This window comes from Crocuta crocuta, unplaced genomic scaffold (assembly GCF_008692635.1).
Source record: "Crocuta crocuta isolate KB4526 unplaced genomic scaffold, BGI_CrCroc_1.0 scaffold564, whole genome shotgun sequence".
Lineage (NCBI taxonomy): Eukaryota > Metazoa > Chordata > Mammalia > Carnivora > Hyaenidae > Crocuta > Crocuta crocuta.
In genome coordinates this window covers 2,687,796-2,705,942 of record NW_027533010.1, presented here as the reverse complement: position 1 = coordinate 2,705,942, position 18,147 = coordinate 2,687,796, and the positions used below count along the sequence as shown (strand labels likewise).

Genomic DNA, 18,147 nt, shown 5'->3' with positions numbered 1-18,147 from the left:
ATGTGTGTTTACATAGTGTCTAGTTTTATGCCTTGTGACTTAGACATTTTGTATGTATTACTTCATTTAATTCTCACAAAACTCTGAGTATTAATATTGTCACTGTAGAGGTACATGGGTGGCTCAGTTTGTTGAGTATCTGACTCTTGGTTTTAGTTCAGGTCATGATCTCATGGTTCAGTTCATGGGATCAAGCCCCATGTCGGCTCTGAGCTGACACCTTGAAGCCTGCTTGGTATTTTCTCTCTCTCTCTCTTTCTTTGCCCCTCCCCAACTCATATGCATAGCACTCTCTCTTAAAATAAATAAACTAAAAAATATTTATTATTTTCACTCTAATATTATTGTCAGCCCTCAGAGGGATCATATAATTTGGTTAAAGCCTCACAGCTACCAGGCAATCTGCACACAGAGCTTGCCTCACCCCTGCATTAGACTGCCTAGATTCAGTCACATGGATCGAGTTTTACAAGGGGCAGAAGACAGTGGAGTGTAGACCCACAGACATGAGTTGAAATCTCAGTTTCGCCATTTACTAGCTGAAGGCAAGAAACTTAAAACTTGCTAAGCCTGAAGGTCCTCATCTGTGAGATGGATAGAGTTATACCAGGGTCAGTATGAGTTGCTGCAAGGCCACACCTTTGTTGCAAAGAGGAAAGGGGAAACGTATATAAACTACTTAGCCATGAGTATCTGTCACATATTAAGTGCTGAATAACTGATGGCCATTGTTGGTTATATGTCTGTCTCCCTTGGTACACCAGCCCTGGAGGCCCAGGTATTACTCTTCTGATATTTATATCCAACCTTTCTTAGTGACTGGCACATTAACAAGCCCACATAAATATCTGATCAGAAAGTGTTTGTATCAGGGTTCACATTTCCATGTTGTACTCTAATATAAAATGAGCTTTCTTCATATTAACACTATAGTTCCTCTCTACTCATTAAACAAATAATGCCTATTTTCCGTCACCCCAACCCCTGCCCCCAGACTGTTAACTCATGAGGTCAAAGTCTGTACCTCTTTTGTTCTCCATGGACCCTCAATGCCTTGCATAAAGCTCAGTACATAGTAGGAGGTTAGCAAATATTTGTGAACTGAATTTTTAATAAACATTGCAAGATGTCTTACAGTTCACCTGGCACTTCCGCATAAACAGACCTCTCAACAGAATAAATTAACATATCTCTTTGGTACTATACTGCCTGGGTTCAAACTCCACCTCCATTATTTGCTAGTGAAGTAAGCCTGGGTAATATACCTAAGTTTTTAATGCCTCAGTTTTTTCACCTCTAAAATGACAATAATAGTATTGGACTGCTGTGTATATTAAAATGTTAATATATTAAAGCTTGTAAAACAGTATGCGATACATAATATGTGTTCTTTAAACATCACCAATAATTAGATTTTTAATTAATCATGTTTGTGGCTATTTTCTTCTCATCACACTGTCAGGAACAAATTATTCCAACCGCCTAAATCATCTGTCCTTTTACATAAAAAAATATGAAAAGTGGCATCTTAACTTCAAAATCCTAAAATTAATTTTCAGCAGAGCAAATCATAATCTCAAGAAACTAACTTCCAAAGCTATTTGCAAACATAAATGTATTTATAGAGACTGTTCTTAAAATAAAATAATCCTAAATGGCTCCAGATATTCTGAGGTTTAAAGCTCTTCTAAATTACTTGTGCTGGATCCTTCTCCCACAACATTTGGCGTTATTCTTGCCACAGACAAGAACAGCTATATTGACTTGAACAGAAGCGTCCATGTGAGTAAAAACACACACGCACAAACACCAGTGGAATGAGGTTGTGCAGTCCTCTGGCTCCACCACAAACTTCGTTTGCCCTATTGCAAAAAGTGTGTCAATCTCCCCATCACTTAGAGCATGAACCTGGTGATTTAAGCCACATACTACTTAAAAATCCATATCACTGCATTTAACCACTGAGGCTTCTCTATATTTTGGAGACATGAGGAGGAGAAAAATAAAGGCAAAGAGGATCCCTGGGAATTTCATTTACCTTCAATACTGTAATGTTCCAAGCAAAGCTCTCAGTCGCCTTGTTGAGTTTTCTTCCTTTCAAGCCTTCCTTTGCCCCTAGATTATGAAGTTCCTCATGGAATTCCATCCCTTTGAAAGGAGAACATGTAAGAATTCTTAATATAATGCTATTTCAGAAAAATAGGCATTTCTTTATGAAAATTTTATAAATATAATTTCCCATGTCTGCCCTTCTCTTATAATTTTGAAATCCCTGAATTGAACATTCTCCCCATTCTGTTCATCCCCACCAATGGCTATCCTTAGGGGCAAACTAACAATAACCAATGCATTAAACCAAATTAGATTTGAAACAGTCAGGAGGCATAGACTGTTTGGTTCTTAACCAAATTCTTCCAGGAGATTACATATGTTTTGTTTGTCTTCTACCTGGTTTCTATATGAAATGGTGTAATGTGTGACTGATAACCATATGTGATAGATGCACTTATTTTACTGTTCCCTATAAACCATTTCTATAGCTTGACAGTAGCTTCTGGAGCCCATGTGAATAACAGTGTTACCCAATAAACGTTGAGTAAAAATAAAAGGATGTTTTATAAATAGAGTTCCTGAAAATACCTAAATTTTCATATTTAAGAATGACTTTAAAGTTATTTTTAGCTCAACCAATTCTTAAGAGGCTTGAATGCTATTAAAGAGATCATCATCCTCAGAGATGGGAATCACACTTTCTTCTGGACAGCTTATGCCATCTTTGGAAAGTTATGACTGATATCAAGCCAAAGTCTGTCTCCCTGGAAGCTTGGTGCTAGTTAGACAAAGACCTGTTAGGTCCAACCTCTTTTCCACTGTGCACCCCTTTAAATATTTGAAGAAAGATGTTAGATAAAGTCCACTAGAGTCCTTCCTCCTCCAGATAGAACATTCTAGCATGTTTTAGCTTTACTAATAATGTCTCTTCTTTAAAGATGACATCCAGGAAGATTGCACAGCTTCCTGGAGTTTGAGCTTGTAGGGACCTGCATCAGGAACATCATATTCAAAGTGGGCCTGAAGCAGCCCATACAAGGTAAGGATTTACCACCACCCTCTTCGTTCTAGTTACTCTACTTTTATTAATGTAGCCCCAAACCAAGTTAACCTTCTTAGTGTTAACATCACAAATATAGCACATGGTAAGAGCATGATTGTTGGGCTGGGCTTACCCTCTGGCTCTATGACTTCAATAATTATATAAGCATGAAACAAGTCTTTGAAGCTTCAGTTTCCTCACTAGTGAGATGGTGATAACAAGAGCGTTTACCTCAAGGAATGGTGGTGAAGATTCACTGAGTCAACACATATAAGGCTCTCAAAGTACTGCCTCACACATAGGAGCATTATATAAGTATGTGGGATTATTTCTGTGCTTTTTGTCAACAGAAACAGTTAAGTCTGTGGACCAGGTCAGTAAAGAGCACCATTTTAAAAGTCTGGTCTGGATTCAAAGGTCAGCTCTAACCTGTGTTAATAGGGGATCTTGGGTGATTCACTCAATCTCTCAGACTCTCAGATGGTTCATCTATAAATTGAATATAATAGCGCTTACCTTGCAGAGTTGTTATAAGGACTAAGCAACATAGTGTGTTTGCACAGCATATCATATGCAAATATACCAAACAATTGTCATTATTGTCATCTTCTTCATCCTAATTATTATGTGTGGGAATCAAGGAGAATGAAATCCAAGAAAGATACAAGTAGAGAGTGTGGATGAAGGTGATTATAAATCAACAAAGGGGTACCCTTACAGATATGTGATCCATCCCATCCTTAAAGGAAGAATAAATCTAAAAGGGTGACTAATAAATGAGGCAAAAGCATAGGAGATTAATAGGATTATGGTTCAAATTGTAAAAATGAGGTCATTCGTAAGGAGCAATGTGTAGTAAAAGGTTTTGATAGGTTTCCAAACCACAAAAGTATATTCAGAACCCCTCACCTCTCTAGACTTCTTCAGACATTATTCCCCTATATACATACAACCCATCTACTGTCACCTAGATTTCTTCTGTACTAAACAAAGACAAGTTTAACTCAAATGTATAGTTAAACTATAGCATAAGATATTTGAATTTTAAGAGTAAAAACAGAAACTTGAAAAATCTACCAAGAATTATCATTAAGTTACTAAATGAAATGAGGCAGGAATTGGGGGGATTACCTGCTTTCTGACACTGCACAATCTTTTCCTGGACAGTATCTGCCATTTCTATGAGAAACCGGCTCTCTTGAATCATCTGTCACAAAAATAAAAAAGGTGGTTGTTAGAAGTCCTTAAACTGACTCATTGGAAAGACAACATATAGAGAGACTCTCCTGATGCTGGTAATAGTGGGGAACCACGGCTCTAACCACAAGAGATGAGAGACAAAGGGATAGCATGTGCTCCAATCCCCATCCATTCTAGCACTACCACTAGAGTCACTGGACTTATAATTGCTTCAGTCATGTAACATGCTTGGCACATTATGAATGCCAAATAAATAATTGTTAAATAAATGTATACAATTGTTAAATAAATATATGCACATTCTTTAAGTCCCAGGTCACATTCAGGAATACCTCTATTCCATTGCCTTACTCCAAAAATAACTGCAACAAGGCATGTGGTCCTGGAACAATAGCAACAAGAATAAGAATAAAGCATCACCTACTAATGAGCTAAAAGAATCCTGAACACATCAGTGAAGTTAGCAGCTTGGATTTGAGTGGCCCAAAAATGGTGGAGGTCTGGTCCTCCCTTAAAAGTACTCCAGTTCCATTGACAAGAATGAGGTGTGGGTCAGATTTCAGAGGCACTGATTCAACAGAGCTTGTAGTCAATAATACTGAAATGATTGTCCCTGCCCTTTACGTTTGGATAGAAAGCAAAAATGTCCAAGGAATAATTAATCACTGAATGAATTAGGGGAAATAAGACAACTATTAGAGACATGGAGAAAAGAAAAATCTGAAGGGGGAAGAAGGGGGAAGATGATAATCAGTAAAGAAGTTGTGATCAAGATGACAAGCGACAGGGGCCCTTTTGAAGAAGTGACTTAAGATCGGCAAGAAAAAGGCAAACTAACACTTCTTTAATTTCCAGCCACTCTTCTACCCCCATAAATGCTGTTCCATTTAATCTGGCTATTCTGTGTTCTGTCTGTCTGAATATTCTGAAGGGAGCCTAAGGAAGAATCCAACATGGACATCAAGGTCTTGGGTAAGACATCTTTCAAAATTAAATGCTCTTGAGCAGATTACAGTCTTATATAATCACTGATCAATATAAAGTGGTTTATGATTACAAATTTTAAATGGAAAAGAATATTGAATCACAAATGTTTAAAGCCTAACAACTCCATAAGAGTAAAATTGTATCATTCATTTAATAAACATTTACTGAGCCGACACTATATGTAAGCTGTGGGATATGATGCATGAAGGAGTAAAAACAGACACATCTCTATCTTCATGGACCTCAGAGTCTAGCAGGGAAGTCTACTCAAATGGATGAATAAAATATGATAATTAATTCAACCTAACAAAATTCAATTACTCATATTTTCTGCCTAAAGTAGTAGTTGAAAGTAACTTATTTGGAGAGCTAAATTGACCATTAAAACCATAAAAATAAATATCCAAGAAGGTCTAGACTGAGTCAAACATTTTAGCTGCAGTAACTCTTTCAACTCTCAAGAGGAAGTGGAAAGCTAGTAACAATTTACCAAATGACTAATAGTAGCCTAACTTACTAAAGCTTCCAAGTGAATGAAACTTATAAGCAGAAAAAGATTTAATATAAGGACAATCTGATTTAGTCTTTTCTAAGCTTTGCATCCATGCATGCAACATCAATTGAGTTTTATTATACTTTCAAAAGTTATCATACACTGCAATATTTAAATAGTAGACAAAATATTTTCAAGAAATTCAAGCAAGGGAAACATTCATAAATAATGGACACATTTTGTGACTTTACCATAAGCAAATTAGGTAATGCATTATACATTTTTAGAATCATTTAATTTTAAGAACAAAAGAATCTTAGATATCATGACTACCCCCTTATTTTATTTTTAGAAAAAAAGAAAATGAAGACTTACAGAAGTTAAGATTCCTGTCCAAAAAAATAGAACTAATTAATTATCAAGCTGGAATTAAAATCACAGTTTCCTGGCATTCACTTATTGTCATGAAAAAAATAGCACCCCTCTGGTTTTATCTGCCCTGCCCATACTCCAAAAGAGAATGCATGCATGCCTTCAGATACATGTAATCTTTTTGAGCATGGAATTTAGCATTTCCAAAGTCACCTGACCCCATCTGTCAGAAAAAAACACGAGAGCATGCCCATAAGCAATCCACTTCAACCAGATTCAAATTTGTCCTTTTTAAGAAAAACTCAAAAAAGGATTGATAATTTCTTTTATTAAATCTCGATTGATACCTTACACTCATTTCCCTTGGTTTTGCTCTCAGTAAAGAACGTATTCTTTGATTTTAAAAAACTCTTTATCTATTTGTGGCCAGTTTTCTTTGAAGAATTTTGCTAAGTATCTCCTCAGTGTTGAGTATAAAAGGAATACAATTTCTGCATCCAAACATACCATAGCCTCTTTGTAACAACCTGAGAAGGAAGTGTCCTCTTTGTCATGACTACCCCCTTCTACCTAGACTTTCAATCCCATCTCTACTTCTTCCCTCAGGAATTCATGTCTAATGATTCCTTCTCCCCCCTCCCCCCCCAAATCTCTATCTCTCTCCTTCCTTTTTCCTTTCTCCAAACTACATCTCCTACTTTAAAGTAAACAAACAAAAACAATATCAAATATTTATTGGTCTTTGAGTGGCTGTCCTCATTGAACCTTCCTTAAAAAATTAGCCTACATTCATTGTTTTGACTCATGCAAGACTCCACCAAGACCTTCAAAATTTAACCTTGGCCTATGATCAACTACACCCTGGCCAATCCTCGGTCTTCATTCATTCCCAGGTCAGCAGCTGACACCTTTGACTGGCCCTCCTTGACTTCTGGGACCTTGGTTCTTTTATGCTTTGCTCTTTCTCTAATTTCTGTACTACCTCTCTCTCCTTTTTTATATCCATATATGTAGGAATCCTCTAAGTTGCCTGGCCTAAACATTGTTTAGGCCATTGTTTCCTTTCATCACTATCTCTTCTCTTAGTAATTCCATTCATTCCTAGAGCTATGAAGTTTGTATTTATGCAGATCAATTCAAAGCCAACATCTTTAACACTAGCCTCTCTCCTAAATTCTAGATTCATACTTCCAATGGTGTATAGCACTGGTTTCCAAAGTAGGGAGGTATATGTACTCTGGGACGGGGAGCACAAGATAATCCTTTGTTGGTATGTGAAGAAACAATGAGGACTTTCATTCATATTTATTTAACCTATAAATTTATTTAACTTGGCCCCCCTTGCCAAATCAAGATCAAGTATCTCTAACGTGGTAACTGAGGTAAGATGAGGAAAGAAGGTAGTTCCACATTTGAGAAGGGCTGACAGCAGCACTCATTTATTAGTTTCTTTCAGAATTATTTCAATTTACCTATGGCTGTAAATTAATAGAGTAAGTATCACTTATATTTTCTTGTTCTAGATAAACTAAGCCTTCCAAATATGGATTCCTGAGAGGAAAATGAAGATTACATGAACACAAGCAAAAATGTGAAGATGGCAGAGCAGCTCCTCATTCTCTTCCCACCGTGATTTCTTTCTCAGCAGCACTGACAAGTCATAACAACGACAGTCAGATCAGATCAACATATTCAATCACACTGGAAGAGCAAAAAGATTTTTTTTATTATTCATAAGTAAAACTTTTAAAATCTAATGCTAATTTCTACTCTTGAGTTGTTTCACTGTATGAATTGGTATGTTAGTAAGTTTGTGTCATTTATGAATGAATAAATTCTCAAAATGTCTTCACTGAGGAGTTGTGGGTCCTCTATTTGCCCCTCCAGATCCCCTCACTGCCATGCTCTGGGCTGGGGAGGTTGATGGGCAACATCAAGCTTGACGGGCAACATCAAGCAGGCTCCCTTGCCTCTGACTCTTGTTAGGATTGGCCAATGGAACCAACCAGCAAGGCAGGAGGCAGGAAGAGAGAGGGTTTAGGGTAGTTACTCCTTGATCACTCCCTCCCTGCCAGGCTGTGGCTCCACAGCTTCCTCTTTACAAGGCCACAGCTCCTGTCAAGTGCCACCATTCTGCCAGGTATGGTGTTACTGAGTGCCAGGAATGACTCCTTCCCCTTGTCCTTTAGGCCTGCAAGTGATGACATCTCTCCACTGCTATTTCTGAGGTGCTCACCACCCACTGATGCTTCCCTAACCCATACTCATACTTTTATAACCAAACCCCTCATTTAATCACCCCTTTGAGTGTGTTATCTGCAGAGAACAAATAAGGTGGAGATGCTTACTACTAGACACCTGTATCTATAATTTCCAGCATTCTCTGTCCCATCTAGACACCCAGGTTCAGATCTCCATTTTCTTTGCCTCACTACATCCTGAAGGTAAGCTCCCACATTCTGTCAGTCACCAAGTCTTGCCTAACCTGACACTTTTATCCCTTTGTTTCCTTCTTTATCACAACATTCCTGGTTTAAGCCTTTATTCTCACTCTGTAGGCCACCTTTCCAATTCTAATTATCCTCCCAGAGGCAACTCAAATGTTATCCTCTGTTATCCTCCATTTCATTTTCCCTGCCTCACCCCCCCTTCCTACCTCTATTCCTGCCAAAAGACACAATATCTCCTATTTTCTCCAAATGTTCACAGAACTCCCTTAGAGGCACTCAGATGTGGCTTTGAATCCCTCTTGGCTGCTGGCAGGTTCTGGTTTTTTCCCACCTCACATCTTCCAAGTATCACGTCCAGAATCACCTTCCAAAAGCATAGCACTAGCTACTTCCTAGCTTTGTTATTTTCTTCTTTGCCTATTAGATAAAGTAAAATTTTCTAACCCTGAGTTTGAGTCTTCTTATTTGCCTCAGCAGCCTTTTCCCCTATGGCTTCCGAATTCCCCCAGGTCCAGGTGTGGCTCACACTTCTCTAAATACACCCCACTTATTCCTCCTTCCTCACATTTCTTTCTATTAGGGAAGTCTTCTGAATAAGCCATCTCCCCTGATCAAAATCCTACCAGCCTCAAAGCTCAACTCAGTGTCCTCCTTTTACACTTGTGTCCTGATTTCCCGTCCTCTCGTCTCACCTCCAAATCCCAAGAACATGCTGTTTTATTAGTCTGTTTACAATATGTCTTATTTTCTATCTCAAGTTACAATTAATTGCTTACTTGTATTATCTAACATACTTCATTTCCCCAGTAAATTGTAATTCCAGTAGATCAGTAGATTTACCTTTATATCCCCAGATAAATCCAGTAGATTTACCTTTATATCCCAGATTCATCAATCCATTATATAATGACTTTTTCCCTATTTAACTCTGTGATTTTCATTTCTTCTACATATCAATTACCCACACATTTACACACAATGGAGTATTTTATTTATTATTGATCACCTCTCAAACCTATAATTATCCTTTCGATCTTTTATTTCTCTTTTTGTCTCTAGTCTTTTTTTTCTAGGCCTCTCCATTTTTCTATAAACCTACATGTTCTGAATTCCTTTTCAAATAAACATAAAGCTTTTAACAGGATTATACCTATAGAAAATATATTACTCAAGTATTAGAAAATAAAATAAATTTTTAAACATTATTACTTTTTAAGGTAAAATAAATTCAGGATCAAAACATTCAACAAACTCTGATTCAAGTTCTCTTCAAAATCCCCCAAATAAATATTTGTATACCCCATAATGTAAGAAGTTTGTATTTCCCATTGTCTAACAGATCATTTCGTAAGATGGTCAAGTGTGATTTAATCTTCCACATAGAACATCTCTATGAGATTCCTGGAGGACAACCTGAAATCTTTTAGTAATAAGAGTCATAACTATTACTCTGAAAATACTCATCATCAATATTTCCAGAACTCAATATCATTGTTCATACGGACTTTTCTCATAAGAGTTTTTGATCATCTTCTCTATGGTAAAAACTTCCACTGTATTTAGAAAAATAATTTTATTCCATTTTCTGCAGCCAATTTTCAATTAGTATTTGTAGGGAAAACAAATAAGATAGATGGCTGAAATATACCAATAATTCCAAACCACATTTAAATCAACTACTTCAACTCTCCCTCTGGCTTTTTATCTAAGTTGTAAGGAAGGGAGAATGGTTGATTTGAGTTTAATCTCCTTCCTAAGTCTCCACAGATCCTGACAGAAATGAAATGTAAAATGCCAAAGCTAAGGAGAGAAGATGAGAAGCATGTCCTCATATAATCCCCTTGCTGAGTAGTCAGTGTACTTAGTCAGCCAAAGGTAAGTTGACTCAATTGATAGAATATGGCAGTGTCCTGGATTTACATATCTGATGGAGGTTTCAGACTCAGCTCACAGTTGCCTCTGCCTCTTGTAGTAATACAAAGAGCTTTTCTTTGGTTCTGTTACATGAATATCTCCTAATGGATCTTATTTCCTTACCATAGCTTTGAATCTAAAAGAATAGAAGACTTACTCAGAAAAAGATTAGCATAACTTTAAGCATTAAATATGTCCTGAACATGGATGTGTTGTCAGTTAAGATCAAAATTATTTACTTAAAATAAAAATTATAGGGGCACCTAGGTGGCTCAGTCGGTTGAGTGTCCGCCTTCGGCTTAGATCATGATCTCATGGTTCGTGGGTTCAAGCCCCGCATCGGGCTCTGTGCTGACAGCTAGCTCGGAGCCTGGAGCCTGCTTTGGATTCTTTTTCTCCCTCTCTCCCTGGCCCTCTCCTTCTCACGCTCTCTCTCTCTCTCAGAAATAAATAAAAAACATTAAAAAGTTGTTTAAAAATAAAAATTTTAGGGGCAAATGGGTGGCTCAGTCAACTGGGCAACTGATTTTGGCTCAGGTCATGGTCTCGCAGTTCATGAGTTCGAGCCCTGCATTGGGCTCTGTGCTGAGAGCTCAGAGACTGGAGCCTGCTTCAGATTCTGTGTCTCCGTCTCTCTTTGCCCCTCCCCCACTAATGCTTTGTCTCTCTCTTAAAACTAAATTAATATTTAAAAAATTAATAATAAAATAAAATAAAAATTTTACTGAAGGGGAACAGTAATGCTTTTACTTAGGGATGGATTAAAGTGTCCTACCTGTGTGAATAAACTGTCCTTCCAGCTCTTCTCAATAGAGAATTTAGGGGCGCCTGGGTGGCTCAGTCCTTTAAGCATCCAACCCTTGATTTTGTCTCAGGTCATGATCCTGCAGTTCGTGAGTCCAAGCCCCACTTCAGGCTCTGAGCTGACAATGTGGAGCCTGTCTGGGATTCTCTCTCAACCTCTCTCTCTGCCCCTCCCCCACCCATACTGTACCTCTCTTTCTCTTTCAAAATAATTTTTTTTTAATTTTAAAAAATGCAGAATTTAATTGCCTAGGATCATTGCAGAGTCAATCACTAAATGGTACTAAAAAGATCAATTTTTGTCATATCATGACTCATAAACCTTCCATAGATTTAAATTTTCTCCTGATTACATTTCAATTCTTAGAACCACAGAACTTTATATTTAGAAGTCACCTTAAGGACCATCTATCATGAACAACACCATTTTATAAGAGAAGAAAACTGAGCCCAAATGTACTTTCCTAAAACCAGACAGATGGTCAGTGAAATAGTTTAGACTAGAACGCAGGCTCCTGAGGAGTAGATCTAAGCTTATGAGTTGCTTTGTAATACTGATGTTACATTAAAGTGTAGAATTTCTATTGCAAGTACAAATTGGTGATAAATGCTAATAAAGTAAAATTCACCAAGTGTCATAAAAATACATGTTTCTCTGACTGCTTCTCCTTCCACATCTAATTTGTAAAAGGCATCAACCAACATAGATATTCTTCCTATCAAACCTAGAGAGAAATATACTCAGTGCCATCTACCGCTCTTTCAGGAAGGAGTTATCAAATTTGGAAAGTTAATCACTTAAGAATATGACAATCTGCTCTAGACCTATTTTGTTATCTCCTTTTAAGAAGACTGGGGAGTCTGGATTCCTCAGTCAGTTAAGCCTCCGACTCAATTTTGGTTCAGACCACAATCTCACGGTTCATGAGTTTGAGCCCCATGTCAGGCTCCAAGTTGACAGTTTGGAAACGGCTTTGGATTTTTCCTCTCTCACTCTCTCCCTCTCTGCCCCTGCCTCATTCATACTCTCTCTCAAAAAAAACTTGAAATAAGACTTAAATTTTATCAAACGCAATACATTTTAAAATCAAATATATATTTACATATCTATTTGCTAACTAGAATGAATAAAACTTCCTTTAATTTTTAATTTCTTTAAAACTTTTAAATCCAATGGATTATTAACAAATTGGCATCTGCTGATTTTAAGCAAAGTCAATCCTATTGAGACTGTTAATTTCGGTGAAACAGATACACATATAAGGTCAGAACATTTGCAAGCTTACTGAAAGTCAATTGCATTTGATGTATGCAACAAAATATCCTCTGTCCTGGGACTAACTCTGTGTCATATTTCCAAGCCTGATTCATGATGGCACAGGACAAAAGGACTCACACAGAGCAGGCCAAATGACATTTGTCTCCACATCCACGATAGTGACAGGATCTACTTCAGGGAGCTGCTTTCTGCATAGAGGGGTCATTTTACCTTTTCGTTTCTCCAGTTGTTCTATTTCTATGATATAGTTGTCAGATAAATATTGAATAATCACTAGAAATGCTTGTTTTTATCTTACAGTATGATTAAAATTTAGCTCATCATAAAAAAAGGATCGGGTTACTAACCATTATAAACCATCTCCAGAATTTCACTTGAGTATTCAGAAATGCAAAGCACGCTTGGAGTATGCGTACACAATATTTCAGAGATATCTAGCCTGTGATGCAGATAGCTTATTGATTCACCACTGATGCCCAGTGTCCTTGGAAAGCTGGTACCAAATGGAAATGTTGTCAACCTTCAAGATGTTGACACTTCCCCCCAATATGCAAAAAATGTACCCAAGACATTGTTACACCCACAGGTAGAAGATATTTCAATGTACTGAGCATATGATATCTTGTTTTTAAATAACCAGTTCTAAAATAAATAAATAAATAAATAAATAAATAACCAGTTCTATTTGGGCACCTGCCAGCAGGTTGCTCTTTTTATTAATTAATTAATTAAGTAAGTATTCCATTACTATACAAGCCAACTTGTTTTTTGAAATGCGAACTAATATAAAGTTCTATGCAAACTTCACAATGAGAGAGTGATAGAAGGAGAGTATCTATGACGTACTTAATTTCACTTTAAATTGATTTCAATAAGCAAAACTACGTTGGGAGACTGTAGACATACCACACAACTTTTTCCTATCCTGAGCCTCAATATATCTTTGTAATAACACTGACAATCCATTATGCGTGGCTTAACTGATAACCTACCAGCATATTGATTCCATTACAAGAGTAATTAGAGATAGCAATTAGTGCTTTTTGCTAGGTTCCTGGTCATGCTAACATAGTCAACTGCTCTCCAAATCATACCCTAACTGGCTTGGTAAAAGATTAAATAACCCTTGACCCATGTTCCCAAGACTGTTTTTGCTTTCTTTTATATCATCAGAAAATCTGTTGCTCTTATCGTAGTAGAGTTTTAACTTTCATGTTAATGTTAAATAATTCAGCACAGAAGTCACCTTCAGAGAATACTTTGGGCTTGTTTTTTACTTGTAATCTCCTGTAAGTATTCCACCTCTGAATGTTGTATTCAAAACACTAATTAAAAGTTTTCACATTAATTTAAAATACTGAAAAAGCCCAAATATGTTAAGCAAACAATTCTTGATGACATGAAAAAGTAGACAGGTAAGAACATTAGAAAAGTAAAGTCTCAGCTGTCTAAAGAAAAAAATTATATAAAGGTTGGACAGTATTTTTCTGTTAAAATTAGTGGCAAATAGGGGCTTCTCACTTGTATCTGCTGCCCCTTATGAAGGTTCTGTCATAACCTGAGAATGTGCAAATAAGTTGACCATGAGTAACAAGGACCATGGATCCTTGAATTACCTGCCCAGTGCTCTGGAGTAGACACTGGACATAAATGTCAGAAGCTCCTGAACACCCTTGTAGGGCCTCTTTAGAGAAGGGAGAGGTGAGTGAAAATAAAAACATTCTAGAGAGAAAAAAATGTTTTTCAAAAAAAAATTATTTGCAAATAAAATTCTGCTGAGAATGGAGTGGAAATGCAGGTGGGGTGTATTACAAGTCACTGTGTAAAGTTCATCGTAGCACTTGAGCTCCTTAGACTCCATCCACTTCAGGACATAAAACATCATCTACTCTACTACGTGGATCTTGTATGTCTCTGTTCCTACCCCTTTTTAAAAAAATTTTTTTAAATGTTTGTTTATTTTTGAGAGAGAAAGAGAGAGAGAGACAGTGTGAATGGGGGAGGGGTAGAGAGAGAGGGTGACATAGAATCCAAAGCAGGCTCCAAGCTCAAAGCTGTCAGCACAGAGCTTGATGCAGGGCTTAAACTCACAAACCGTGAGATCATGACCTGAGCTGAACTGAGATGCTCAACCAACTGAGCCACCCAGGCAACCCACTGTTCCTGCCCTTTTAAGATGTTAAGTCCTGCATTCCCATCAGGATTTCTTATTCCTCAAGGGTAGAAATTTAGATTCATACCATTTCTTTCCCTCAGCAACTTTCACAGTACCGTGTCTAAAACCTGTTTGTCAAGTTGACTAATCAAAAGCTTAATGACTTATACAAAATGATATGTTAAAAGAGAAAGTGTTGGGGCGCCTGGGTGGCTTAGTCGGTTGGGCGTCAGACTTTCGCTTAGGTCATGATCTCGCGGTTCGTGGGTTCAAGCCCCACGTCGGGCTCTGTGCTGGCTGCCAGCTCAGAGCCTGGAGCCTGTTTCAGAGTCTGTCACTCCCTCTCTCTCTGACCCTCCCCTGCTCATGCTGTCTCTCTCTCTCTCCTAGAAAGAAATAAAAAAAAAAGAGAGAGAAAGTGTTGTTTTTTATTGTCAAAGACCCATCATGCTTTACAAATGGCTATTTGTGCTGATAACTGTCTCTGTTTACTCATCTCTGTATTGCCCAAAATCTACTAAAGTTCTTTATAGATGATATGTATTGAATGTTATGAATAAATTCAATAAATGAATCTTTTCTTAATAAGGTCAGTTTTGTGAGAAGTTAGGACAAAGGGCTGGACTTAGATTGATGGAGAGGGCATTAAGGCTAAGAAGGCATTCTAGGTGGTATAGAAAGGAGATACAAAGGATGGGAAATAAAAAGGAGGTGGCAAATGCATCAGCTTGACTGAAGGAGAGGGTTCAAACAGAAGGAAAATGGAAAGGAGATTGGCAAAACAGCCAACACTGGTGGGTGAAGATTTTGGAAGTCTAGTAAAAACTCCAAAATAGAGTTTTGAATTTGAGGATGATTATTCCAATTGCTGAATTAGGGAAAGGTAGAGACTAAATGAGGGACTAGTTAACCTATTGAAAATTTCGGCAGAAGAAGAAGAGAGCATGGTAAGAGCCTTGGCTAAGTCAATATAAGAAAATAGATACATGGGGCACCTGGGTGCCTCAGTGGGTTAAGCACCAGACTCATGAATTTGGCTCAGGTCATGATCCCAAGGTTGTGGAGTCAGGCCCCACTTCAGGCTCCCCTCTGAGCATGGAGCCTGCTTAAGATTCTCTCTCTCCCTCTCTCTCTCTCTCTCCCTCTCTCTCTCTCTCAATCTCAGTCTCTCTGTCGCTCATTCTCTCCCTCAAAAAAGAAAAAAAAAATGGACACATGGGAAAAAACATGAAGGAAAAAAGCAATGGATCTCATTAATATTGAATTGCAAATGAGAAGACCTTATTGGAGTTAACAGAGAGAAAGCATTTGAAATGATTTAGAGGAATTGAGGATGATTGGCACGGTGGTATCTTGTGCAGTGGTCAGGAAATGGTAAATGAATACCTAGGAAATAAGATGATGAACCCAGTTTTTGACCTATTAAATTTTTGATGTTTGTTCTTTAGACACCCAGGAATGTTCTGTATTTAAATGTGACTAGAGTAAAATGTTAAGGTTGGGGCTAAAGATGGGTGTCAAAAATAACATGAAATCGACATGCATGTAAATACTGTTGTGAAAACAAAAAAATCAGATGAAATTGCAAAGTTTTTTCCAATGGAACTGTCCACTGTTGCAACTTCATGTTAAATGATAAATAACATGAGAAGATCACCAGTCACAGACTCATATGCCTGGGATGGATCTCACCAGGTCACCTCAGCCAATGTTTATAAAATTAACTATCTCCATGCCTGGCTCTAACACTAGGCAACTCTTTAGGTAACCAATTCCATTTTTAACAACCCCAAGAATTAGACTAATCCTAATGACAACAACAACAAGCCTTATATCATTTTTATTTGTAAAACATAATTACACTGCGTTAGCAACCTTAAAAGACCTGACAATGACTCTATAACTATATTGCCTACTTCAGTGAATACTTTCTTTTTGTTTGTTTGTTTGTTTGTTTATTTTGAAATGGAGAGAGGGAGAGGGAGAAAGAGAGAGAGAACCAGTGGGAGAGGGGTGGAAACTGAGGGAGACAGAGAATACCAACTATCAGTTGCATACTGTCAGTGCATACTGACAGGCCGCATACTCTCAGTGCAGAGCCCAACACGGGGCTCAATCTCACAAACAGTAAGATCATGACCTGAGCCAAAACCAAGAGCTGGATGTTTAACCAACTGAGCCCCCCAGGAGCCCCAATTTTCTTAGAGAAAGTGAAAATGCAGAGTAGAGAAGTAAAGCTTACTCTTTCACAGACCTGGGCAAAAAAATAAAAAATAAATAAATTTAAAAATCACAGTGCAATAAAGGTACAGTTCACTTAGAAATGATGCTCTGGTTTTAATGGGGACAATTTCTGAAAATTTGTCCTCATGACCACAGGACCACCAAAATGGCAGTGTAGCAAGTCTAGTGTCAACAGCTCTCCACTGTGTATCTTTAGTCCAGGAAGGAGGCATCAATTCCACCTTCAGTTTTTAGAACCTATCCTACTTGCTTAAGTTATTGATTAATAATGTTCCAGTTTGCTTCAGTGCTTTTCAGAAGATGTCACATCATACCTCTGGCTGGGACGTGTATTTGCTGTCAGGAAAATCACCTCTGCTCCAGCTGCTGCAAATATCAGACATACATATATAGCTACACTCTTATTCAGAGTATTAAGGGACATTGTAGACACTATTATTCTCAGAAAAAAGTGTTATTCTTTGAGCAACCTCACCCTCAGCTAAACACTCTGTCATTAAGATCTCTTCCTTTTCCCAGGTAAAAATCTGCTGTAGGACAGGATCTGTTACATTCACTAAAAGCCACAAATTACTAATAACTCACTGTGTTATTATTCATGGAGATTTTTTGGCATTTTAATTTTTTTAACATTTATTTATTTTTGGGAGAGAGAGACAGATCACCAGTGGGGGAGGGGCAGACAGAGAGGGAGACAGAATCCAAAGCAGGCTTTAGACTCTGAGCTTGTGAACCGCAAGAACATGACCTGAGCTGAAGTAGGATGCTCAACTGACTAAGCCATCCGGGTACTCCCTTTTTTTTCTTTGGCATTTTAAAAGAAAATAAAAAGTCTTAACCCAAAGGAATTGATTACAATTTTGGAATTTCACCCAGTCAGCAGATAGAAAACACATGTTTTAAAAGATACAGAATAGGGAAAAGGTGTCTTCTGAAAGTATGCCATGTAAATAACTCCTTTTTACTGTGGATATATTTGGTGTTTGATTTCTTGATATCAACACAGATATTATAAGAATTATCACTGCGATGTTAATACCAAAATGACTTTAAGACTGAGTTTTTAAGATCTTCAAGAAGAAAAATTTCCAAATATTAAATCAGCCAGTCTGGTAAGGAATAGAGCCATCTTGGGTCATTAGGGAAAGCTAAATT

The 18,147-nt window shown here is 37.5% G+C and overlaps 1 protein-coding gene across 1 annotated transcript in view; it reads right to left on the bottom strand.

Moving 5' to 3' along the window:
- Window positions 1-18,147, bottom strand: part of PLCL1 (phospholipase C like 1 (inactive)) — a 324,933-nt gene that overhangs the window by 45,325 nt on the left and 261,461 nt on the right. Inside the window, exons 4-5 of the mRNA XM_077745785.1 lie at window positions 4,226-4,301; window positions 2,039-2,148 (exon numbers count right to left, since the gene is read on the bottom strand). Of these exons, the coding sequence (XP_077601911.1) occupies window positions 2,039-2,148; window positions 4,226-4,301 (186 nt within the window). The remainder of the gene's footprint in view (window positions 1-2,038; window positions 2,149-4,225; window positions 4,302-18,147) is intronic.